This window comes from Grampus griseus (assembly GCF_964374135.1).
Source record: "Grampus griseus genome assembly, chromosome: 2".
Taxonomy (NCBI): Eukaryota; Metazoa; Chordata; class Mammalia; order Artiodactyla; family Delphinidae; genus Grampus; species Grampus griseus.
This window is the reverse complement of record NC_139018.1, coordinates 93836956-93856440: the sequence shown is the minus strand read 5'-3', so window position 1 is coordinate 93856440 and position 19485 is coordinate 93836956. Positions and strand designations below refer to the sequence as shown.

General features: G+C 37.1%; 1 protein-coding gene across 2 annotated transcripts in view; it reads right to left on the bottom strand.

The window, feature by feature from the left end:
* AP4E1 (adaptor related protein complex 4 subunit epsilon 1) overlaps window positions 1–19485 on the bottom strand; it is a 93855-nt gene that overhangs the window by 23067 nt on the left and 51303 nt on the right. The window contains exons 17-21 of one of the 2 annotated variants that reach the window (XM_082648593.1): window positions 17454–17712; window positions 7522–8079; window positions 6203–6393; window positions 4518–4675; window positions 3343–3485 (exon numbers count right to left, since the gene is read on the bottom strand). In XM_082648593.1, the coding sequence (XP_082504719.1) occupies window positions 3343–3485; window positions 4518–4675; window positions 6203–6393; window positions 7522–8079; window positions 17454–17712 (1309 nt within the window). Of the gene's footprint in view, window positions 1–2324; window positions 3486–4517; window positions 4676–6202; window positions 6394–7521; window positions 8080–17453; window positions 17713–19485 lie in introns of those variants that run through there. The other variant, XM_082648594.1, reaches the window with a different exon arrangement.

The window sequence follows — 19485 nt, the reverse complement described above, 5'->3', positions numbered from 1 at the left end:
TGTAATGAGTATACTACTCTTTTCATCCCATTCCAATTGCTTCTGCTCTTTTTAGCTAATGCCTATCTAATTACTGAATAGTATTACTTTTATTCAGCTATTTAGATGATAAAGCATATATATAGACCAAAGAACAATATAGATCACTTAATATTTATTACGTTTAAATGATTTTTTTCATATTACAGAATTCAACTCCAAAATAAGGTAATTAATGCCTGGTAAGTTGTTATTCACTTGCATTTTTCCCTCCTAAATTTTGAAAACAAACACCTTAAAAGACATGTGAATCGGTTCAGTGCACTTTTAGTGACTCAAAATCATGAGACAAAGACCACATTTATCCATTAAAAAAAAAAAAACTCGATATTTTAAAATATTCATGACATGAACTAAAATAAAGGAACAAATAAAATACTGCATTTTCACCACAATTGTTTTGGTAGATGACAGAATATTGTCTTGAATAATGCTCCTCTGCAGAGCGTCTGTGGCGCTTGGCATGCTTGGCACATTAGCACTTGGTAACCGCTCGGCCTCCATCTGCAGTTTTTTCAGAAGGATCCTTACTCGGGGGCCCACATTCCCCTGAGACTAATCTGCCTGACTCCACAGGGACTATTCTGGTGGGAGCCTGATCCTTCTTCCTCCACCTGCTCTTAAGGCTTTCCTGTCTTCCCTTCATTCTCCCCAGATTCACACTTGTTGCCACCTGCATTCTCAGCAAAGATGCCCAGCACAGAACTCACACAGCTGAGTCTCCCCCACAATAGCTCTCACTCCAGATGTGGCCCCTTTACTTGACTAAATTATGACTAGAAGGTAAAGAGACGATCTGCCCACAAAACTTGTTCTTCCTACTTCATAATCACATCTCCTACAATGCAAAAAAGTTTGGTGATGCCTGATCTAGAACTTAAAACATTAATTAGTTTAGGTAGAATATATACTGCTCTAAAGTTCTTTAAAATCTACTCTTTCCTATTACTGTTTGTTTTTAAAAACCATAAAAATATAAAAATGTAAACATTCTACTAAACATTTCAGTAGAAACTGTTACCCTACTTTCTATGTAGTGGGTTTAGAAAGAACAAAAGTGACACCATGTTCCCCTTGGCAGACCCCAAATCATGCTCCCAGCCCTAACCTACCATTACACATTTCCCACCATTAGACAGAGCTGTAGGCCAAGCATGTCTCTCATGACAACTGCTACTGTCACCCATGAACACCCTGTAACAAAGCAGCATAGTAGCTCACTGTAATCTCTCCCAGCTAGCTGTCCATCTGCTTGCTGGGCACCTTACATCCACTGCTCCACACCCAGCCTTGGTGACCATGCAAACACATGGAAGCAGGGACACAAAAACCAGAAGCACCTCTTTTGCCACACTCTACATTCCTTTGCAAAGTGAGAGGGCACTTCCTATCTCTGTCAGAGTATCAGCAGAACCAGGTAGGGTGGTAGGGTGCTGCTGACAGACGCAGGAATAAAGAGAAAGCTGATGAGTCTAGCCACCAGTGTCCACCACTCCCCCATCATTCACATTCCCTTCATCATGACACTGCTGGGAGCTTGAGGATGAATCTGATCTTCTATTCAAAAGAAGAAACCTACTCAGGAAATTCTAGCCACTTCTCATTGCTCTTGCAGCAAGGTTTCACTGTATGTTTTTCAAAAGCATGAAATTAACGTGTTATTTTTTTTTATGAGTAACTTATAAATTAATTTTTTTTAATGCTGCTTTTGTTTTTAGGGAGAGAGATGCTAAACACAAATGACTAATGAACTCTATCAGCTTTGGGGAATCTCCTCAGCATCTTTATCAGCTATGATTAATAATGAGATAACCTAAAACCACAATTCCACACCCAGGTGATAAACAGTACCAATTAACCAGAGTATTAACTGCAATGCCTTAAAACTATATTACCTGAATAGTTTCCATGGTGAAGTATCAGAAAAAGTGAAATAATAAATATTTTCCACAGCACCATAAGGTTTTATAAAATACTATTTCAGTTTTTAACATTAATGTATAATCTCAAGATTCTGGTCTATCATTCATGTTAGGCTTAACCTCTTTTCTGACAAAGGCCATATATATAGACACAACTATAACATAAAAATCATATATTTTACTGAAGAACCTGTATGGTATACTTAGACAGTCACTCTTCCGGTTGTATCCATTGAGTACTAGTGGATTCAAAGCCCAGGAAAGATGGTTTTGCCATTTATACTCTAATCACAAATTTTAATTTGCCAAAAAAAAAAAAACCCAAGTGGAAACTAAGATATTTGCCATAACTGAAAAGTCCTTTTATACCTGTTTGCTTTAGTACTGTGTGCTCTTACAGGTTTTGTTTCTATACAATATTTTGTAAATGGCTCTGAGTTTGTAAAACAAGAATACAGTGATTCATTTTGAATTTTAAAAATAAACGCAAGTGGAAAACAAATTTTATAGCCTAACTGTCTGCAATTATGTGTAACAAGTTACCTATAATAAAAACTGTACCGGGCTTCCCTGGTGGCGCAGTGGTTGACAGTCCGCCTGCTGATGCAGGGGACACGGGTTCGTGCCCCGGTCTGAGAGGATCCCACATGCCGCGGAGCGGCTGGGCCCATGAGCCATGGCCGCTGAGCCTGCGTGTCCGGAGCCTGTGCTCCGCAACGGGAGAGGCCACAACGGTGAGAGACCCGTGTACCACAAAGAAAAAGAAAAAAAAAAAAAAAAACTGTACCACAGATTGGATCCCCCCAATATCCAACATGCTCATGGATCTCCTGAACTATTAGTGTGTGCTGTGTCAACTTAGTTCAATACTGATCTAAGCAAAACATTATTGAAAGTAATGACTTGCCTACCAAATAGCATACATTGCATTCCAAAGCCAAATTTGAATTCGATTTGGGATTATTAAGTCCATGTCTCCCCTCCACTAATGCAGAGAACTGAGACTTGGATTTACTATACATCAGGCAGCACTAGAGTAAATCTGCTATAAAATTATTTATAACAAAATAAATATTTTCAGTCCCTCTACACTAAGTGATATATAAATCATTAGCAGTTTATAACATTAGCTTAGGTCACTGTTTTAGGACCCAAACATACTGTACAATCCTGAGTAAAAGGTTAGGGGTACAGTTTCTTGGGGATCTTTCTTGATCAGGAATCATAAAGAAAACACATAAAACCACACTTATAATAATCCCCATTTTCATTAGAAGTACCATGAGTCCTTTTTACTTTGGTAAATAAGTTTATCTATGTAAACAATTTATTTTGAGGGAGTAAAATATAAGCAGAGCTTCTGCTAGGATCCTTCCATCACCTTTTGACACTGATATAGTAAATAATCAGGAAGAGTAGAGCAGGAGGATCTGAACCACAGGGCTAACATGTCACCATGAACTCGGAAATGCAGCAAGCAGGGGATGGATGGGAGCAGCTGACAGGCCAACAGCCCTTCATTGCCTACAGCAAAACAAATTGAGAAATTCTTTAATACAAAAAGACTTCAACAGACATTTCTACAAAGAAGATATACAAATGGCCAATAAGCACATGAAAAGATATTCAACATCACTGATCATTAAGGAAATGCAAATCAAAACTAAAGTGAGATACTAGTTCATACCCATTAAGATGGTGATTATCAAAATAAATAAATAAATAAATAAGTGTTGGTGAGGACGTGAAGTAACTGCAACCCCTGTGCATTGCTGAATGTAAATGGTGCAGTTGCTGTGGAAAACAACACAACAGTTTCTCCAAAAATTAAATATAGAATTACCATATGACTCAGCAATTCTACTTCTGGGTATCTAACCAAAAGAACTGAAAGCAGGGACTCAAACACAGATTTATTTGTACACCCATGTTCAAAGCAGCGTTATTCACAATAGCCAAAAGGTGGAAGTAACCCCAGTGTCCGTCAAAAGATTAATGGATAAACAAATGTGGTATATTCGTAAAATGGAACAAAATTCAGGCTTAAAAAGGAAGGAAATTTTGACACATAATATAGATGAACCTTGAAGACATCATGATAAGTGAAATAAGCCAGTCACAAAAGGACAAATATTGTATGATTCTACTTAGATGAGGTAACTAGAGTAGTCAAATTCATAGAGACAGAAAATAGAATGGTGGTTGCGAAGGGCTGGAGAGGGAGGGGCAATGGGGAGTTAGTGTTTAATGGGTACAGTTTTAGTTAGGAAAGAGGAAAAAGTTCTGGAGATGATGGTGGCAATGGCTGCACAACATGAATGTATTTAATGCCACTAATCTGTACATTTAAAAATGGTTAAAATGGTAAATTTCATTATGTATATTTTACCACACAAAAAAATTCTTTAATAAAGTCTGAACAACACACTTATCTGAAAGATACTCATAACATGAAATACAGCTCTAAGAAATCTGACACTTCTAAGAATTGATTTGCTATCTGATTGTAAGAAAGCCCCTATAAACACAAGATTGCCTTTTTAGAACACTACAAACCTATAATGTCAACAACATGAAGTCTTAGTTCCTGTTGCAGGGCCTTTAAGGTAGAAGGCAGAGCAGCTTGTGATTCTGACATCTTCACATTTTGTTTCACATCATTTGCGAAGGATAACCAGAGTTTACCAAAGTCTTCAGTCGAGATTTTTAATGGCCTGAAAATAATTTTTAAAATTAGATTTATGTCCATTAAGAATGAAACGATTCTAAACAGACAAATACATTTCAAATGACTCATGGGAATAAAAAAAATCACTGTAAATCTAAATCCCACAAAATCTATGTTTTTTAAACCAAATATGATTAGAATACTTACCATTATCCTCCAACCTGAAGAAAATGCTGAAAGCAAATGTTATTAAAGAACAAATGTCTTTTCAATAAATCACCCAGTTCTCTCTTTTTCTGAGTATTAGTCATTACAGTAAAATTTCGCCAAGTAATTTCATGAATCATTCAAATATAAAACTTTTCTTTCATGCATACTTTAGATTTGGGGATGAGATACTCTATCAAAGCCATGTACAAGAGTAAGAATACAAAGAGTTAGCACCTTAAGCAAACTGGACCAAGAGAAAGGATTTTAATAAATGTATTTTTTAAATGGTTCAGGTGATTAAAGATCAAATAGTTAACAATGGGGTATCTCTGAGAGGAATTACAGGAAATTTTTATATTCTACTTATATTTTTCTATAGCATTTAAATCTTTATAACTATGTATTGAATTTATAATTAGGAAAAATATTTTTTTAAGATACAGAGGATTTTATTAATAAGCACAGAAGAACCGTCTGTGTCATATATGTTGTGCTTCTTCAGGTTACTAATGCTCACCATGGGACATACCTTCATAGTCACAAAATGTAAGTTTTTTGAAGGCTAGATTCTATCTTTTCAGCACCACAGGTATAAATAAATACTCTGACAGATTTATAAACATGTTCTTACTAAAAAACTTTAAAGAATGGGCAAAAATTATAGTAGTCTAACACAGGTAGATGTGTGAAGGTTAAAAAATTTTTTTACAGATATTCATTGGTATTCTGCATTCTTGGTTCAGGCAGGCTTCATTTTTAAAAATGTTTGAATACAGTATAATATATTCATAATACTAAATAAGAGCAGAAGGGTTAAAAGGTTGTTTTCAATTATTTGGGTAACTGCACAATGCTAGTAAAATACTAAATACTGTATGTCTAATAAAAGTTTAGTAACTTTGTTGAGCCATTTTCTTGCAGATCTCTAAAACTTTAATGAACAGACTTTACGAAAGAATTAATCAAATAAATGAAACACAAATGAAAAAAACTTTAAAAGCTTTTTAAAAAGTCAGGCAGAATCTTTGAAATTATTTCAGTTTAAACATTACTTTAATATTACTTTCTCTCGGAAGTTCTCCAAGATCACCAGCCAACTCGAACCTATATCAGGTCCCACACTGTAATGGCCCATCATATCATTTACTTCCTGTTCATAGCACAATTCACAATTATACATGCATTTATGTGATTGTTCGATGTCTCCTCCCTAGACTGAACACTCCCTAAACGCAGGGGTATGTGTAGTTTTGAGTTGTTACACTCCCTAGCACCTAGTACAGTGCTCTGTCCAGAGAAGAGGCCTAATAAATATTTGCTGAATGAAGGAATAACTTGAATTAATATTCTAAAAAATATTTACCTAATGAAATCTAATAGTGATAAGTTTACTGAAAATTCGAGCTGAACAGAATGAGTATCCATCACTTGATAATTTATAAAACCAGAAAGATTCCCTTCTGTAAAAGGTTTTTCCATCTGCACACTGTATTGAAAGTTTTTGGTGCTTTCTGCTTCTATTACAGGCAAGCAGCATCCAGGTTGCTCAGTGATCTGTAAATAAAAGTAATGTAAGTATTGAAGAAGGGATCAATACAGGCTATCATATGAATAACTATTTTCTATTTAATTGAAGTGGTACAAAAGCATACAATTGTGAGATGTTAATAACAAGCCACACCATGAAGATAACTGACAACTTCACTTGAGAAAAATTCACTAGCACAGACAATTAAGAAATAATAATACATAGGTCAGAATTAGGTAACAAATGGTATTACAATGAAAATGTCTGTATGGTTTAACAACAACAAAAAACAGATTAAACTCTAGTCCTGTGTCTCTCAATACTAGCTAGTATCAGTTTTTTTTTTTTAATTAATTAATTTTTTTTTGGCTGCATCAGGTCTTAGCTGTGGCATGCAGGATCTTCATTGAGGTATGTGGGATCGTTAAGGCATGCAGGATCTTTCACTGCGGCACGCAGGCTCTTCGCTGTGGTGCGTGGGCTTCTCTCTAGCTGTGGTGCACAGGCTCCAGGGCATGCGGGCTCTATAGTTTGCTGCATGCGGGCTCTTGTTGAGGCACATGAGCTCAGTAGTTGTGGTGCGCAGGTTTAGTTGCCCTGGGGCATGTGGGATCTTAGTTCCCTGACCAGGGATCGAACCTGTTTCCCTACATTGGAAGGTGGATTCTTTACCACTTGACCACCAGGGAAGTCCCTAGCACCAAATTTTTAAAGCTAGAAGAGTGCAAAAAAAAAAAATCTTTCCCTCTCATTCTCCACCCTTACTCAAGCTCTGGTGGTAAAGCTCAGACAACTGAATTGGGTTTTGTTTTGTGTTTTTAAGTTCCACAGGTGATTCTAATGCACATCTACAGTCAGGAACTTCTGCCCAGGTCAGGCCCAGGTAGTATCCCATTCAATATATTCTAGCTCATAGAATAAATTGGGTCAGTTTTCTCAGTCTTTCCCAATACAACTTTATTATGTTTCCTTGTCTCTTTTGAATAAATTTTTCCTACTTAAAATAATAAAACAATCTGTCACACCTTTCACTGTTTTTGCTAAAGAGGAAAGAAGGATGTGGGAGAAATTTACAAGCCATCAGATGACTCAACAGCAGAAACACTAAGTAATGTTTCTTACACTAAGAAACATTAAGTAATTCATTGTCTTACCTTGAAATTTTCTGCAGGAGCAATTTCTAAGTTAGCACTTTTCAGTTCTGAAGCACTCTTATTAAAAACTGACCAGACCATCAACAAACACTCATCTTTCCAAATTTTGTAAGAAGACACTGATATGGTTTCATTATTACAGACCTCCATAAGATCTGAATGCATGTGTTCAGTAGTTTCTTCCAACAAAGAAGCAGCTAAAGAGATTTCATTGGCAACTGAGGCTGCAGTGGACTGAGGAGGGTGAAAAACTTCCATGTTGTTATCAGCAAACAAAGAGGGTGTAGATAGCCTGCAATTTGAGATTTTCTCAACCAAGGGCAGTTCTGTGAGAGACTCAGAATCTAAAAGTTCTGAATTAAGAGAAAATTTCTTTACTTCTTTGTCTCCTCTATCCTGCAAATGATCCAAATAATAGTCTTCTTCATAAGTCACATTTGATGAAGAACTAAAGGAAGAACAGGTCATATTTTGAGCAGTGGTTGTTTGCCCGCTTTTGGTTTCCTTGACTTTTGATTTCCTTCTGAACTTGTGAGAAAGGGTATCTGCTTTTCCTAGCTGCAAAGATAAAACATAATAATAGAAAAAGAAACCATTCTACTACGTCATGAGTTTTAAACTTTTTTTTAATAATTTCAAATGAGCAATGTACTAACTTGCTAAAGTTCTACCTATAAAGCATAGATTAACAAAAATTCAGAGATGAATAAAATGTTAAGCCCTAAAATTCTGACAGCTACATAACTTTGAACAAGTAAGCTAAATCTATTTCTCACTAGAAACACATAAAATCAGAAAAAGAAATAACGTCAAAAAGTCAATCATGAACAATTCTAAAAACTTGTTAGACTTAAGAAAACTAGAGTACAAAACTGCACAAATTAAAAACAGTGAGAAAGCTAGCCATTTTTTGAGTTTCCAGAGTTGTCCTGTAGAAGCTAAGATACCCTCAAATACAGGGATGGGTCAAACTTTGGTTCAGTAATCTATAATAATCCTGTTTTCATGACCTGTGAGTCGATAAACAGGGAAGAAAAACTGACTTCACCTCAAGAATCAGCTAGTGTGGCTTACTGGAACACGTGGCAGGAAAAGAATTCTAAAAGTAACTAGGGATGTTTGGTACAGACTCAGGAGATGGGAACAGCAAACTTGTGATTCTTGCGCTAAGCCTCCCAAGGAAATGTCTGCGAATCCATCTAAGAAGAGTGATGGCTCAAGTGCCCCCTTGCCTCACAAAGTTCTATGTAGAATCAGTGCAGCAGACTGGGTCTACTTTAAGTTCATCCTCCTGGAGGCTTTAACACTGAGTGGCCATCTTTCACACGATTCTAGTTAACCAGAATTCTAGCTCTCTTCCAAGTCTCAGCAGCTAAGTTTGTCTCTTACCTTTCAATTCAGAAACCAAAAAACAAGAACTAACATTATATTAACACAAAAATGAAAACAAGTTGGGGGACTTCCCTGGAGGTCCAGTGGTTAAGACTCCGCACTCCAGGTTTGATCCCTGGTTGGGGAACTAAGATCCCACATACTGCAACTAAGCCCATGTGCCACAACTACTGAGCCCATGTGCTCTAGAGCCTGTATAATGCAACTAGAGAGCCCGCACGCCACAATTAGAGAAGACCCATTGCAGCCATAATTAATTAATTAATTAATTTTAAAAGTTGGGGGTTTCGGGGGGAGGAGGACTTCCATTTCCAGTAGCCATGGGACTCGAATTAGATGTACATTAGACTGCTCAATATTGTTCCTCAGGTCACTGATGCTCTGGGTTGGTTTTTGTTTTGTCTTTTCTTTCTCTCTGTGTTTGATTTTGGATAGTTTCTATTACTTTGTCTTCAAGTGTATGATCTTTACTTTTTAAAATATTTATTTATTTATTTATTTGGATGTGCTGCATCTTAGCTGTGGCACACGGGATCTTCATTGCAGCATGTGGGATCTTTTAGTTGCAGCATGCAGGATCTTTAGTTGCGGCACACGGGATCTTTAGTTGTAGGATGTAGGATCTAGTTCCCTGACCAGGGATCAAACCCAGGCCCCCTGCATTGAGAGTGTGGAGTCTTAACCACTGGACCACCAGGGAAGTCCCCGACCTTTTCTTCTGCACTGTCTAATCTGCTGTTAGTTAGAATTAACACAAGCCAGAAGACACCAGACAGACATCTTTGTTAAATTACTTAAAGAAAAGAAACAGTCGGTTTCCGCAGAGCTGGCACTCCCAGCTCGGGGGTCTCTTCCCTCCGCCGTCACGGAACTGCCCCGGAGCGCGAGGGGAGGGTGGCCTCACTGAGGCTACCGGCTCTGGAGGAGCCCCAGTGGCCGAAGCCGCAACAGTCGTGGGGACAGCTGGCCGGCCATGTGGATGAAAGGCTCTTGGTGCTGCAGCCAGGAGTCAGTGCTGTGCCTCTGAGGTGCGAGAGCCAACTTCAGGACACTGATCCACAAGAGACCTCTCAGCTCCACGTAATATCAAACGGCAAAATCTCCCAGAGATCTCCATCTCAACACCAACACCCAGCTTCACTCAACGACCAGCAAGCTACAGTGCTGGACACCCTATGCCAAACATATAGCAAGACAGGAACACAACCCCACCTATTAGCAGAGAGGCTGCCTAAAATCATAATAAGGCCACAGACACCCCAAAACACACACCAGATGTGGACCTGCCCACCAGAAAGACAAGATCCAGGCTCATCCACCAGAACACAGGCACTAGTCCCCTCCACCAGGAAGCCTACACAACCCACTGAACCAACTTTAGCCACTGGGGACAGACACCAAAAACAACAGGAACTACGAAACTGCAGCCTGCAAAAAGGAAACCCCAAACACAGTAAGATAAGCAAAAGGAGAAGACAGAAAAACACACAGCAGATGAAGGAACAAGGTAAAAACCCACCAGACCTAACAAATGAAGAGGAAATAGGCAGTCTACCTGAAAAAGAATTCAGAATAATGATAGTAAAGATGATCCAAAATCTTGGAAATAGAATAGACAAAATGCAAGAAACATTTAACAAGGACCTAGAAGAACTAAAGAGGAAACAAGCAACAATGAACAACACAATATATGAAATTAAAAATACTCTAGAAGGGATCAATAGCAGAATAACTGAGGCAGAAGAACGGATAAGTGACCTGGAAGATAAAATACTGGAAATAACTACTGCAGAGCAGAATAAAGAAAAAAGAATGAAAAGAACTGAGGACAGTCTCAGAGACCTCTGGGACAACATTAAACGCACCAACATTCAAATTATAGGGGTCCCAGAAGAAGAAGAGAAAAAGAAAGGGACTGAGAAAATATCTGAAGAGATTATAGCTGAAAACTTCCATAATATGGGAAAGGAAATAGTTAATAAAGTCCAGAAAGCACAGAGAGTCCCATACAGGATAAATCCAAGGAGAAACATGCCAAGACACATATTAATCAAACTGTCAAAAATTAAATACAAAGAAAACATATTAAAAGCAGCAGGGAAAAACAACAAATAACACACAAGGGAATCCCCATAAGGTTAACAGCTGATATTTCAGCAGAAACTCTGCAAGCCAGAAGGGACTGGCAGGACATATTTAAAGTGATGAAGGAGAAAAACCTACAACCAAGATTACTCTACCCAGCAAGGATCTCATTCAGATTTGATGGAGAAATTAAAACCTTTACAGACAAGCAAAAGCTGAGAGAGTTCAGCACCACCAAACCAGCTTTACGACAAATGCTAAAAGAACTTCTCTAGGCAAGAAACACAAGAAAAAGAAAAGACCTACAATAACAAACCCAAAACAATTAAGAAAATGGGAATAGGAACATACATATTGATAATTACCTTAAATGTAAATGGACTAAATGCTCCCACCAAAAGACACAGACTGGCTGAATGGATACAAAACCAAGACCCATATATATGCTGTCTACAAGAGACCCACTTCAGACCTAGGGACACATACAGACTGAAAGTGACGGGATGGAAAAAGATATTCCATGCAAATGGAAATCAAAAGAAAGCTGGAGCAGCAACTCTCATATCAGACAAAACAGACTTTAAAGCAGACTATTACAAGAGAAAAAGAAGGACACTACATAATGATCAAGGGATCAACCCAAGAGGAAGAAATAACAATTGTAAATATTTATGCACCCAACATAGGAGCACCTTAATACATAAGGCAAATACTAACAGCCATTAAAGGGGAAATCAATAGTAACACATTCATAGTAGGGGACTTCAACACCCCACTTTCACCAATGGACAGATCATCCAAATGAAAATAAATAAGGAAACACAAGCTTTAAATGATACATTAAACAAGATGGACTTAATTGATATTTATAGGACATTCCATCCAAAATCAACAGAATACACATTTTTCTCAAGTGCTCATGGAACATTCTCCAGGATACATCATATCCTGGATCACAAATCAAGCCTTGGTAAATTTAAGAAAATTGAAATTGTATCAGGTATGATACAATGCTATGAGACTAGGTATCAATTACAGGAATGCTGACCACAATGCTATGAGACTAGATATCAATTACAGGAAAAGATCTGTAAAAATTACAAACACATGGAGGCTAAACAATACACTACTTAAAAACGAAGTGATCACTAAAGAAATCAAGGAGGAAATTAAAAAATACCTAGAAACAAATGACAATGGAGACACGACGACCCAAAACCTATGGGATGCAGCAAAAGCAGTTCTAAGAGGGAAGTTTATAGCAATACAATCCTACCTTAAGAAACAGGAAACATCTCGAATAAACAACCTAACCTTGCACCTAAAGCAATCACAGAAAGAAGAACAAAAAAACCCCAAAGTTAGCAGAAGGAAGGAAATCATAATGATCAGATCAAAAATAAATGAAAGAGAAATGAAGGAAACAATAGCAAAGATCAATAAAACTAAAAGCTGGTTCTTTGAGAAGATAAACAAAATTGATAAACCATTAGCCAGACTCATCAAGAAAAAAGGGAGAAGACTCAAATCAATAGAATTAGAAATGAAAAAGGAGAAGTAACAACTGACACTGCAGAAATACAAAAGATCATGAGCAATTACTACAAGCAACTCTATGCCAATAAAATGGACAACCTGGAAGAAATGGACAAATTCTTAGAAAAGCACAACCTGCCATGACTGAATCACGAAGAAATAGAAAATATGAACAGACCAATCACAAGAAATGAAATTGAAACTGTGAGTAAAAATCTTCCAACAAACAAAAGCCCAGGACCAGATGGCTTCACAGGAGAATTCTATCAAATATTTAGAGAAGAGCTAACACCTATCCTTCTAAAACTCTTCCAAAATATAGCAGAGGGAGGAACACTCCCAAACTCATTCTACGAGGTCACCATCACCCTGATTCCAAAACCAGACAAAGATGTCACAAAGAAAGAAAACTACAGGCCAATATCACTGATGAACATAGATGCAAAATCCTCAACAAAATAATAGCAAACAGAATCCAACAGCACATTAAAAGGATCATACACCATGATCAAGTGGGGTTTATTTCAGGAAAGCAAGGATTCTTCAATATACAAATATATCTTCAATATACAAATCAATCAATGTGATACACCATATTAACAAATTGAAGGAGAAAAACCATATGATCATCTCAGTAGATGCAGAGAAAGCTTTCAACAAAATTCAACCCCCATTTATGATAAAAACCCTGCAGAAAGTAGGCATAGAGGGAACTTTCCTCCACATAATAAAGGCCATATATGACAAACCCACAGCCAACATCATCCTCAATGGTGAAAAACTGAAAAAATTCCCACTAAGATTAGAAACAAGACAAGGTTGCCCACTCTCACCACTCTTATTCAACATAGTTTTGGAAGTTTTAGCCACAGCAATCAGAGAGGCAAAGGAAATAAAAGGAATCCAAATCGGAAAAGAAGAAATAAAGCTGTCACTGTATGCAGATGACATGATACTATAATAGAGAATCCTGAAGATGCTACCAGAAAACTACTAGAAATAATCAGTGAATTTGTAGCAGTAAAGTAGCAGGATACAAAATTAATGCACAGAAATCTCTTGCATTCCTATACACTAATGATGAAAAATCTGAAAGTGAAATCAAGAAAACACTCCCATTTACCACTGCAACAAAAAGAATAAAATATCTAGGAATAAACCTACTTAAGGAGACAAAAGACCTGTATGCAGAAAATTATAAGACACTGATGAAAGAAATTAAAGATGATACAAATAGATGGAGAGATATATCATGTTCTTAGATTAGAAGAATCAACATTGTGAAAATGACTGTACTACCCAAAGCAATCTACAGATTCAATGCAATCCTTATCAAACTACCACTGGCATTTTTTACAGAACTAGAACAAAAAATTTCAGTTTGTATGGAAACACAAAAGACCCTGAATAGCCAAAGCAATCTTGAGAATGAAAAACGGAGCTGGAGGAATCAGGCTCCCTGACTTCAGACTATACTACAAAGCTACAGTAATCAAGACAGTATGGGACTGGCACAAAAACAGAAATACAGATCATGGAACAGGATAGAAAACCCAGAGATAAACCCACACACATATGGTCAACTTATCTTTGATAAAGGAGGCAGGAATGTACAGTGGAGAAAGGACAGCCTCTTCAATAAGTGGTGCTGGGAAAGCTGGACAGGTACATGTAAAAGTATGAGATTAGATCACTCCCTCACACCATACACAAAAATAAGCTCAAAATGGATTAAAGACCTAAAATGTAAGGCCAGAAAACATCAAACTCTTAGAGGAAAACATAGGCAGAACACTCTATGACATAAATCACAGCAAGATCCTTTTTGACTCACCTCCTACAGAAATGGAAATAAAAACAAAAATAAACAAATGGGACCTAATGAAACTTCAAAGCTTTTGCACAGCAAAGGAAACCATAAACAAGACCAAAAGACAACCCTCAGAATGGGAGAAAATATTTGCAAACGAAGCAACTGACAAAGGATTAATCTCCAAAATTTACAAGCAGCTCATGCAGCTCAATAACAAAAAAACAAACAACCCAATCCAAAAATGGGCAAAGACCTAAATAGACATTTCTCCAAAGAAGATATACATATTGCCAACAAACACATGAAAGAATGCTCAACATCAGTAATCATTAGAGAAATGCAAATCAAAACTACAATGAGATATCACCTCACACCAGTCAAAATGGCCATCATCAAAAAATCTAGAAACAATAAATGCTGGAGAGGGTGTAGAGAAAAGGGAACCCTCTTGCATTGCTGGTGGGAATGTGAATTGGTACAGCCACTATGGAGAACAGTTTGGAGGTTCCTTAAAAAACTACAAATAGAACTACCATATGACAGAGCAATCCCACTACTGGGCATATACCCTGAGAAAACCATAATTCAAAAAGAGTCATGTACCAAAATGTTCACTGCAGCTCTATTTACAATAGCCAGGAGATGGAAGCAACCTAAGTGTCCATCATCGGACAAATGGATAAAGAAAATGTGGCACATATATACAATGGAATATTACTTAGCCATAAAAAGAAATGAAATTGAGTTATCTGTAGTGAGGTGGATGGACCTAGAGTCTGTTATACAGAGTGAAGTAAGTCAGAAAGAGAAAGACAAATACCATATGCTAACACATATATATGGAATCTAAGAAAAAAAATGTCATGAAGAACCTAAGGGTAAGACGGGAATACAGACACAGACCTACTAGAGGATGGACTTGAGGATATGGGGAGGGGGAAGGGTAAGCTGTGACAAAGTGAGAGAGTGGCATGGTCATATATACAGTACCAAACGTAAAACAGACAGCTAGTGGAAAGCAGCCACATAGCACAGGGAGATCAGCTCGGTGCTTTGTGACCACCTAGAGGGGTGGGATAGGGAGGGTGGGAGGGTGGGAGACGAAAGAGGGAAGAGATATGGGAACATATATATATGTATAACTGATTCACTTTGTTATAAAGCAGAAACTAACACACAATTGTAAAGCAATTATACTCCAATAAAGATGTAAAAAAAAAAAAAAAAGAAAGAAACAGTCAACCTCAGGTTCACAGCCCAGAGAAAATACTTTTTTAAATGACGGTGAAATAAAAGGCAAAGATGGGAAGAGAAAAAAAAAACCTTAACCCCTACAGTGAACTATGTAAAAAAATTAACTGAAAATGGACCACAGACCTAAAAGCTAGTTAAAATGAAATACTCAATACAGCCTAGATCTATGTAACTGAGAACTTTAAACACTAGGAAACTCAGAAGAGAATCGGACTGCTAGAGAGAAGCAGCCATGCAGAAGGACTTATGATACAGATGAAGCATATCCAGTGCCGATCCTGTCTGCTTTGCCTGAGTGAGAGAGGAAAAGTTGGGGATGAGGGGTAAGAGAATACATGCTAATTTTATGTAATTATTTGCTTCCCCGCCTTTCTGCAAGGTGCCATCTGAGTTATAGCTCCTCACAGAATTCATGGCCCCATAAAACAGGGAAATAACCTCTTTTTTTTTTTTCAACTATTCTAGTGATAGCTGAGGAGAAAAGAAAAATGTAAAGGGGTAACCAAAAAAGGATTTAACCTAACTTAAATAGAAAAACATCCTAATTACATTTCTGATTTCAAGCCCACCACAAAAAAGTCTGGTAATTAATTTATCACCCTGAATGTTGTCCAGGGAAATACTCTAAGTGAAAGCTATGCACTTCGTTGAGAAGGCAGGAATCCTTCAACACCAGCAATAAGGTTCACAAATCAGGGCTCCATAAGCCTGGATGCACTCTGAACTTGATGCACTCTGACCACTGAGAACTTGCCCTATCAGTGCCAGATCATTCTCTGGTACCCTCAGCACAGCCTGCTGGAACAGCTCAAAGACCCAAAATCAGTCACTCTGCTGCTGAACTACAAATGCTGACTGAAACAGCATTAAGATACTTAGTAATACTTTTAGGCTGAATTTGCTTTTTCTCAGAAATGAATATCAAGTGAAAAAAGTGGGGTCTGGAAAAGAAAGAGATACAGGCAAAGAGTGTAGCCTACAGACTGGCCTAGTGTTGACAGAGATGAAGGGAAATTCCACCAAGGGAAATGGAGGATGAAAGAATTATGATGATGTAAAACTGAAGAATCACAGTTTTGCACTAGGTGGGATCATCTGCCCACCAAACAGGAAATTACATGTGGAATTCTCAGATACTCAAAAATAGCACTTGTCCTTCACTCCAGTTTTTTATTTTTTTACTAAGAGAATAATATATCAGCATAAAAAGTTTTGAAAATAATAATCATGTCTGAATATAATTTTCATTTTTGTATAATTCCTTTCAACCTCAATATACTTTTACTTAACAGTTTTAAGCAAGGTATAAGTAAAACTTCATATTCTGCTTTTTTTGCTTAATAAGTATTAATTTTACAATGCAATATTTATCATTTTTAATGATGAAGTAATAATCAGAGCTAATATAATTTATGTACCAATTCTCCTGTTAGGATATCAAAATTGATGCCTCTTTTTCACTATTAAAAATACCATTTTAAGAAGTACTTTTTCCATAGACATATCAATATTGTTGAACTATTACTATTGGTAATATTTCCATCAAGTCCCCTTTCCACTGAGACCTGTCCTCTCCACCAATGGGGGTGAGAATACACATAGTCATATTTTTAACTTAATTTGGACCCGGACTCTTGCCCCAGCTGACTGGACTAAAGAGAATACCTGACTGAAGCTGAGCCAATTAGATTTTCTCTTTCAGGAATATAAAAGGTATGTCACTGGTGGCTCTGGAGCTGGGGAAGCCATTCCTACCATGTGTATAGATAACAGTCACGAGCTTTTGTAGGGCCAGTTTTTTTGTTCAAAACAGGGAACACAGATTCTCAAAGGAATATAACTGACTACTTACCAAATTGATTGTACTTTCTGATCCTAGCCCAACAAATAATGATGATGCCAGCAGCTGCTTTTCTTTCTCTTCTTTAGATTGGGTAAGGGCTTGAGATTGATCGTTTTTTGTTATAATTTGATCTACATTCTCCATTATTATATTCTCTTGAGGGACTGGCAGAGCTTCTGTTTCATCACCAGTTTTGCTTTCCTTCTTGGGAAGATAGCCCTCTTTCCCCCACAATTTCTTTATACCTTCCAGCTTCAAGCTATTTGTCCTAAGGAGATTGATAATGAAATCAAGTCAATTTAAATAATTGCTAAATACTTACCTTCTTGAGGCGTTTTTAAAAACACATCATTGTCATGACCTTTTAGAAATAGCTTTCATATTATATTCTACGTGCCAGAAATAAAACCTAGATCTTTATATTTTATTTTAGTTATAGCCAACATCCCCTAACTCTCCAGCCAAAAGATTTAAGGCAACAGAACTCTAGACTTAGTTAAAAATTTCAGATTATTTAATTTTCATTTAATTCCTTGAATAAGATGTCCAAAAATAGAACTACTGTAAATCAGTTCCTTTCACCTATTGACTTTTCAAAAATACCTTTAATTCTGATGGGTTAAAGATCAGAAATGACATAAGTTTCATACCTATAATCACTCAGTGAAGGAATTAACACTACATAAATTCACTACATAAAATCCTGTTGAGAGCAAAAAAAAAAAAAAAATCATTCAAATCTACTCCTGTGTGTAAATTTACCTTTAATCCACAAGGTTTTCTTAATGTGAGCACAAGCTACACTTTCAACTATTATAAATGTACACTTATAAAAATGAATGAAGTTTGATCTGTAGAAGAAAACAGTAGTATTTTTGGAAAAAGCATGAAGGTTAGGAGTTTTTTTATACCTGAGATGAAAAAGAATAAAGTTGTGATTAGAATTAGGTCTCACCTACTGTTGTACCAAAAGCTACCGCTGTGAATCATAAGTGCAGGCTGAAATAACCAAAGACTGCCTCTACTGTTTTCATATAAGAACCATGTGTCCTTGGCACTGGCTCATTTAAGTATCCCTCTCATGATCCAAAACTGAATTTTTAAAATTTGTACTACAAGATAGGCAGATCGTGAAATGAATCTAAAAGAAGGATTCAGAAATATCTGTACTATTATTTCATTTTAATTTGTTGGAATCATGGTCAGTTTGATTTTCTGTAGTATGCCAGAAACAAAAACAGATCATTATACTTCATACTGAGTGAAGAACTAATGCTATTAAGTACCAACTGGCTAAAAGAAAGTCTAATGTTAATAAAGAACGCCCTATAGGGAATTAGTCCATGCCTACTCAATGAATTTTACTGTTGAATGTTCCTTTACAAATATCTTCATTCATTCCTTTCTTTCAGGTACCAAAAGAGTTTTCTAAAAAGTTCAAAAAAAACTGTTAGTTATCTATCAAACCTCTTAGAAGAAAACTGGTTGATCTTGTGTGAGCAGACAAAAAAGTCATCAGGGGAACCCCTAAAATGACCCCAGCACTTCTAGGATGCTCAACAGCAACAACTCAAAAGGATTCATGAATGCCCACAGCAGGATTACAGTGTTTTTTGTAACCCTGTTTACCAAAACATATCCTTTAATTATTGGCGGGGGGGAATAAAAAAGAGCAACTCCCCAAATGATTCAAATATTAGTTTAACTAAAAAAAGGCAGGTGTGGTAGACCCTGGGATGTTCCATCCAGATCCCCCTTCAATGAAGGACTTTGTTGGCGCAGCTGTTAGGAGCATAGCACCCTTAGGGATTTGCCTCAGTTGCAGAGAGTCACCTCAGTTGCAGATCATGCCCTTTTCCAGGGCAGCCCATATCCAATAATTGATGAACAGAAGTATAGAGTCCTGGCCACCCATTTTAGCCTAACTTAGGACAGCTCAGATGGGCCATTCTAGCTTCAGAGCTTCCTATGGGGTCAGCAGACACTGTTGCTGGCACTGCATTGCTTAACTTCTTCCTCTGCCCAAACCCTCTTCTTTTCC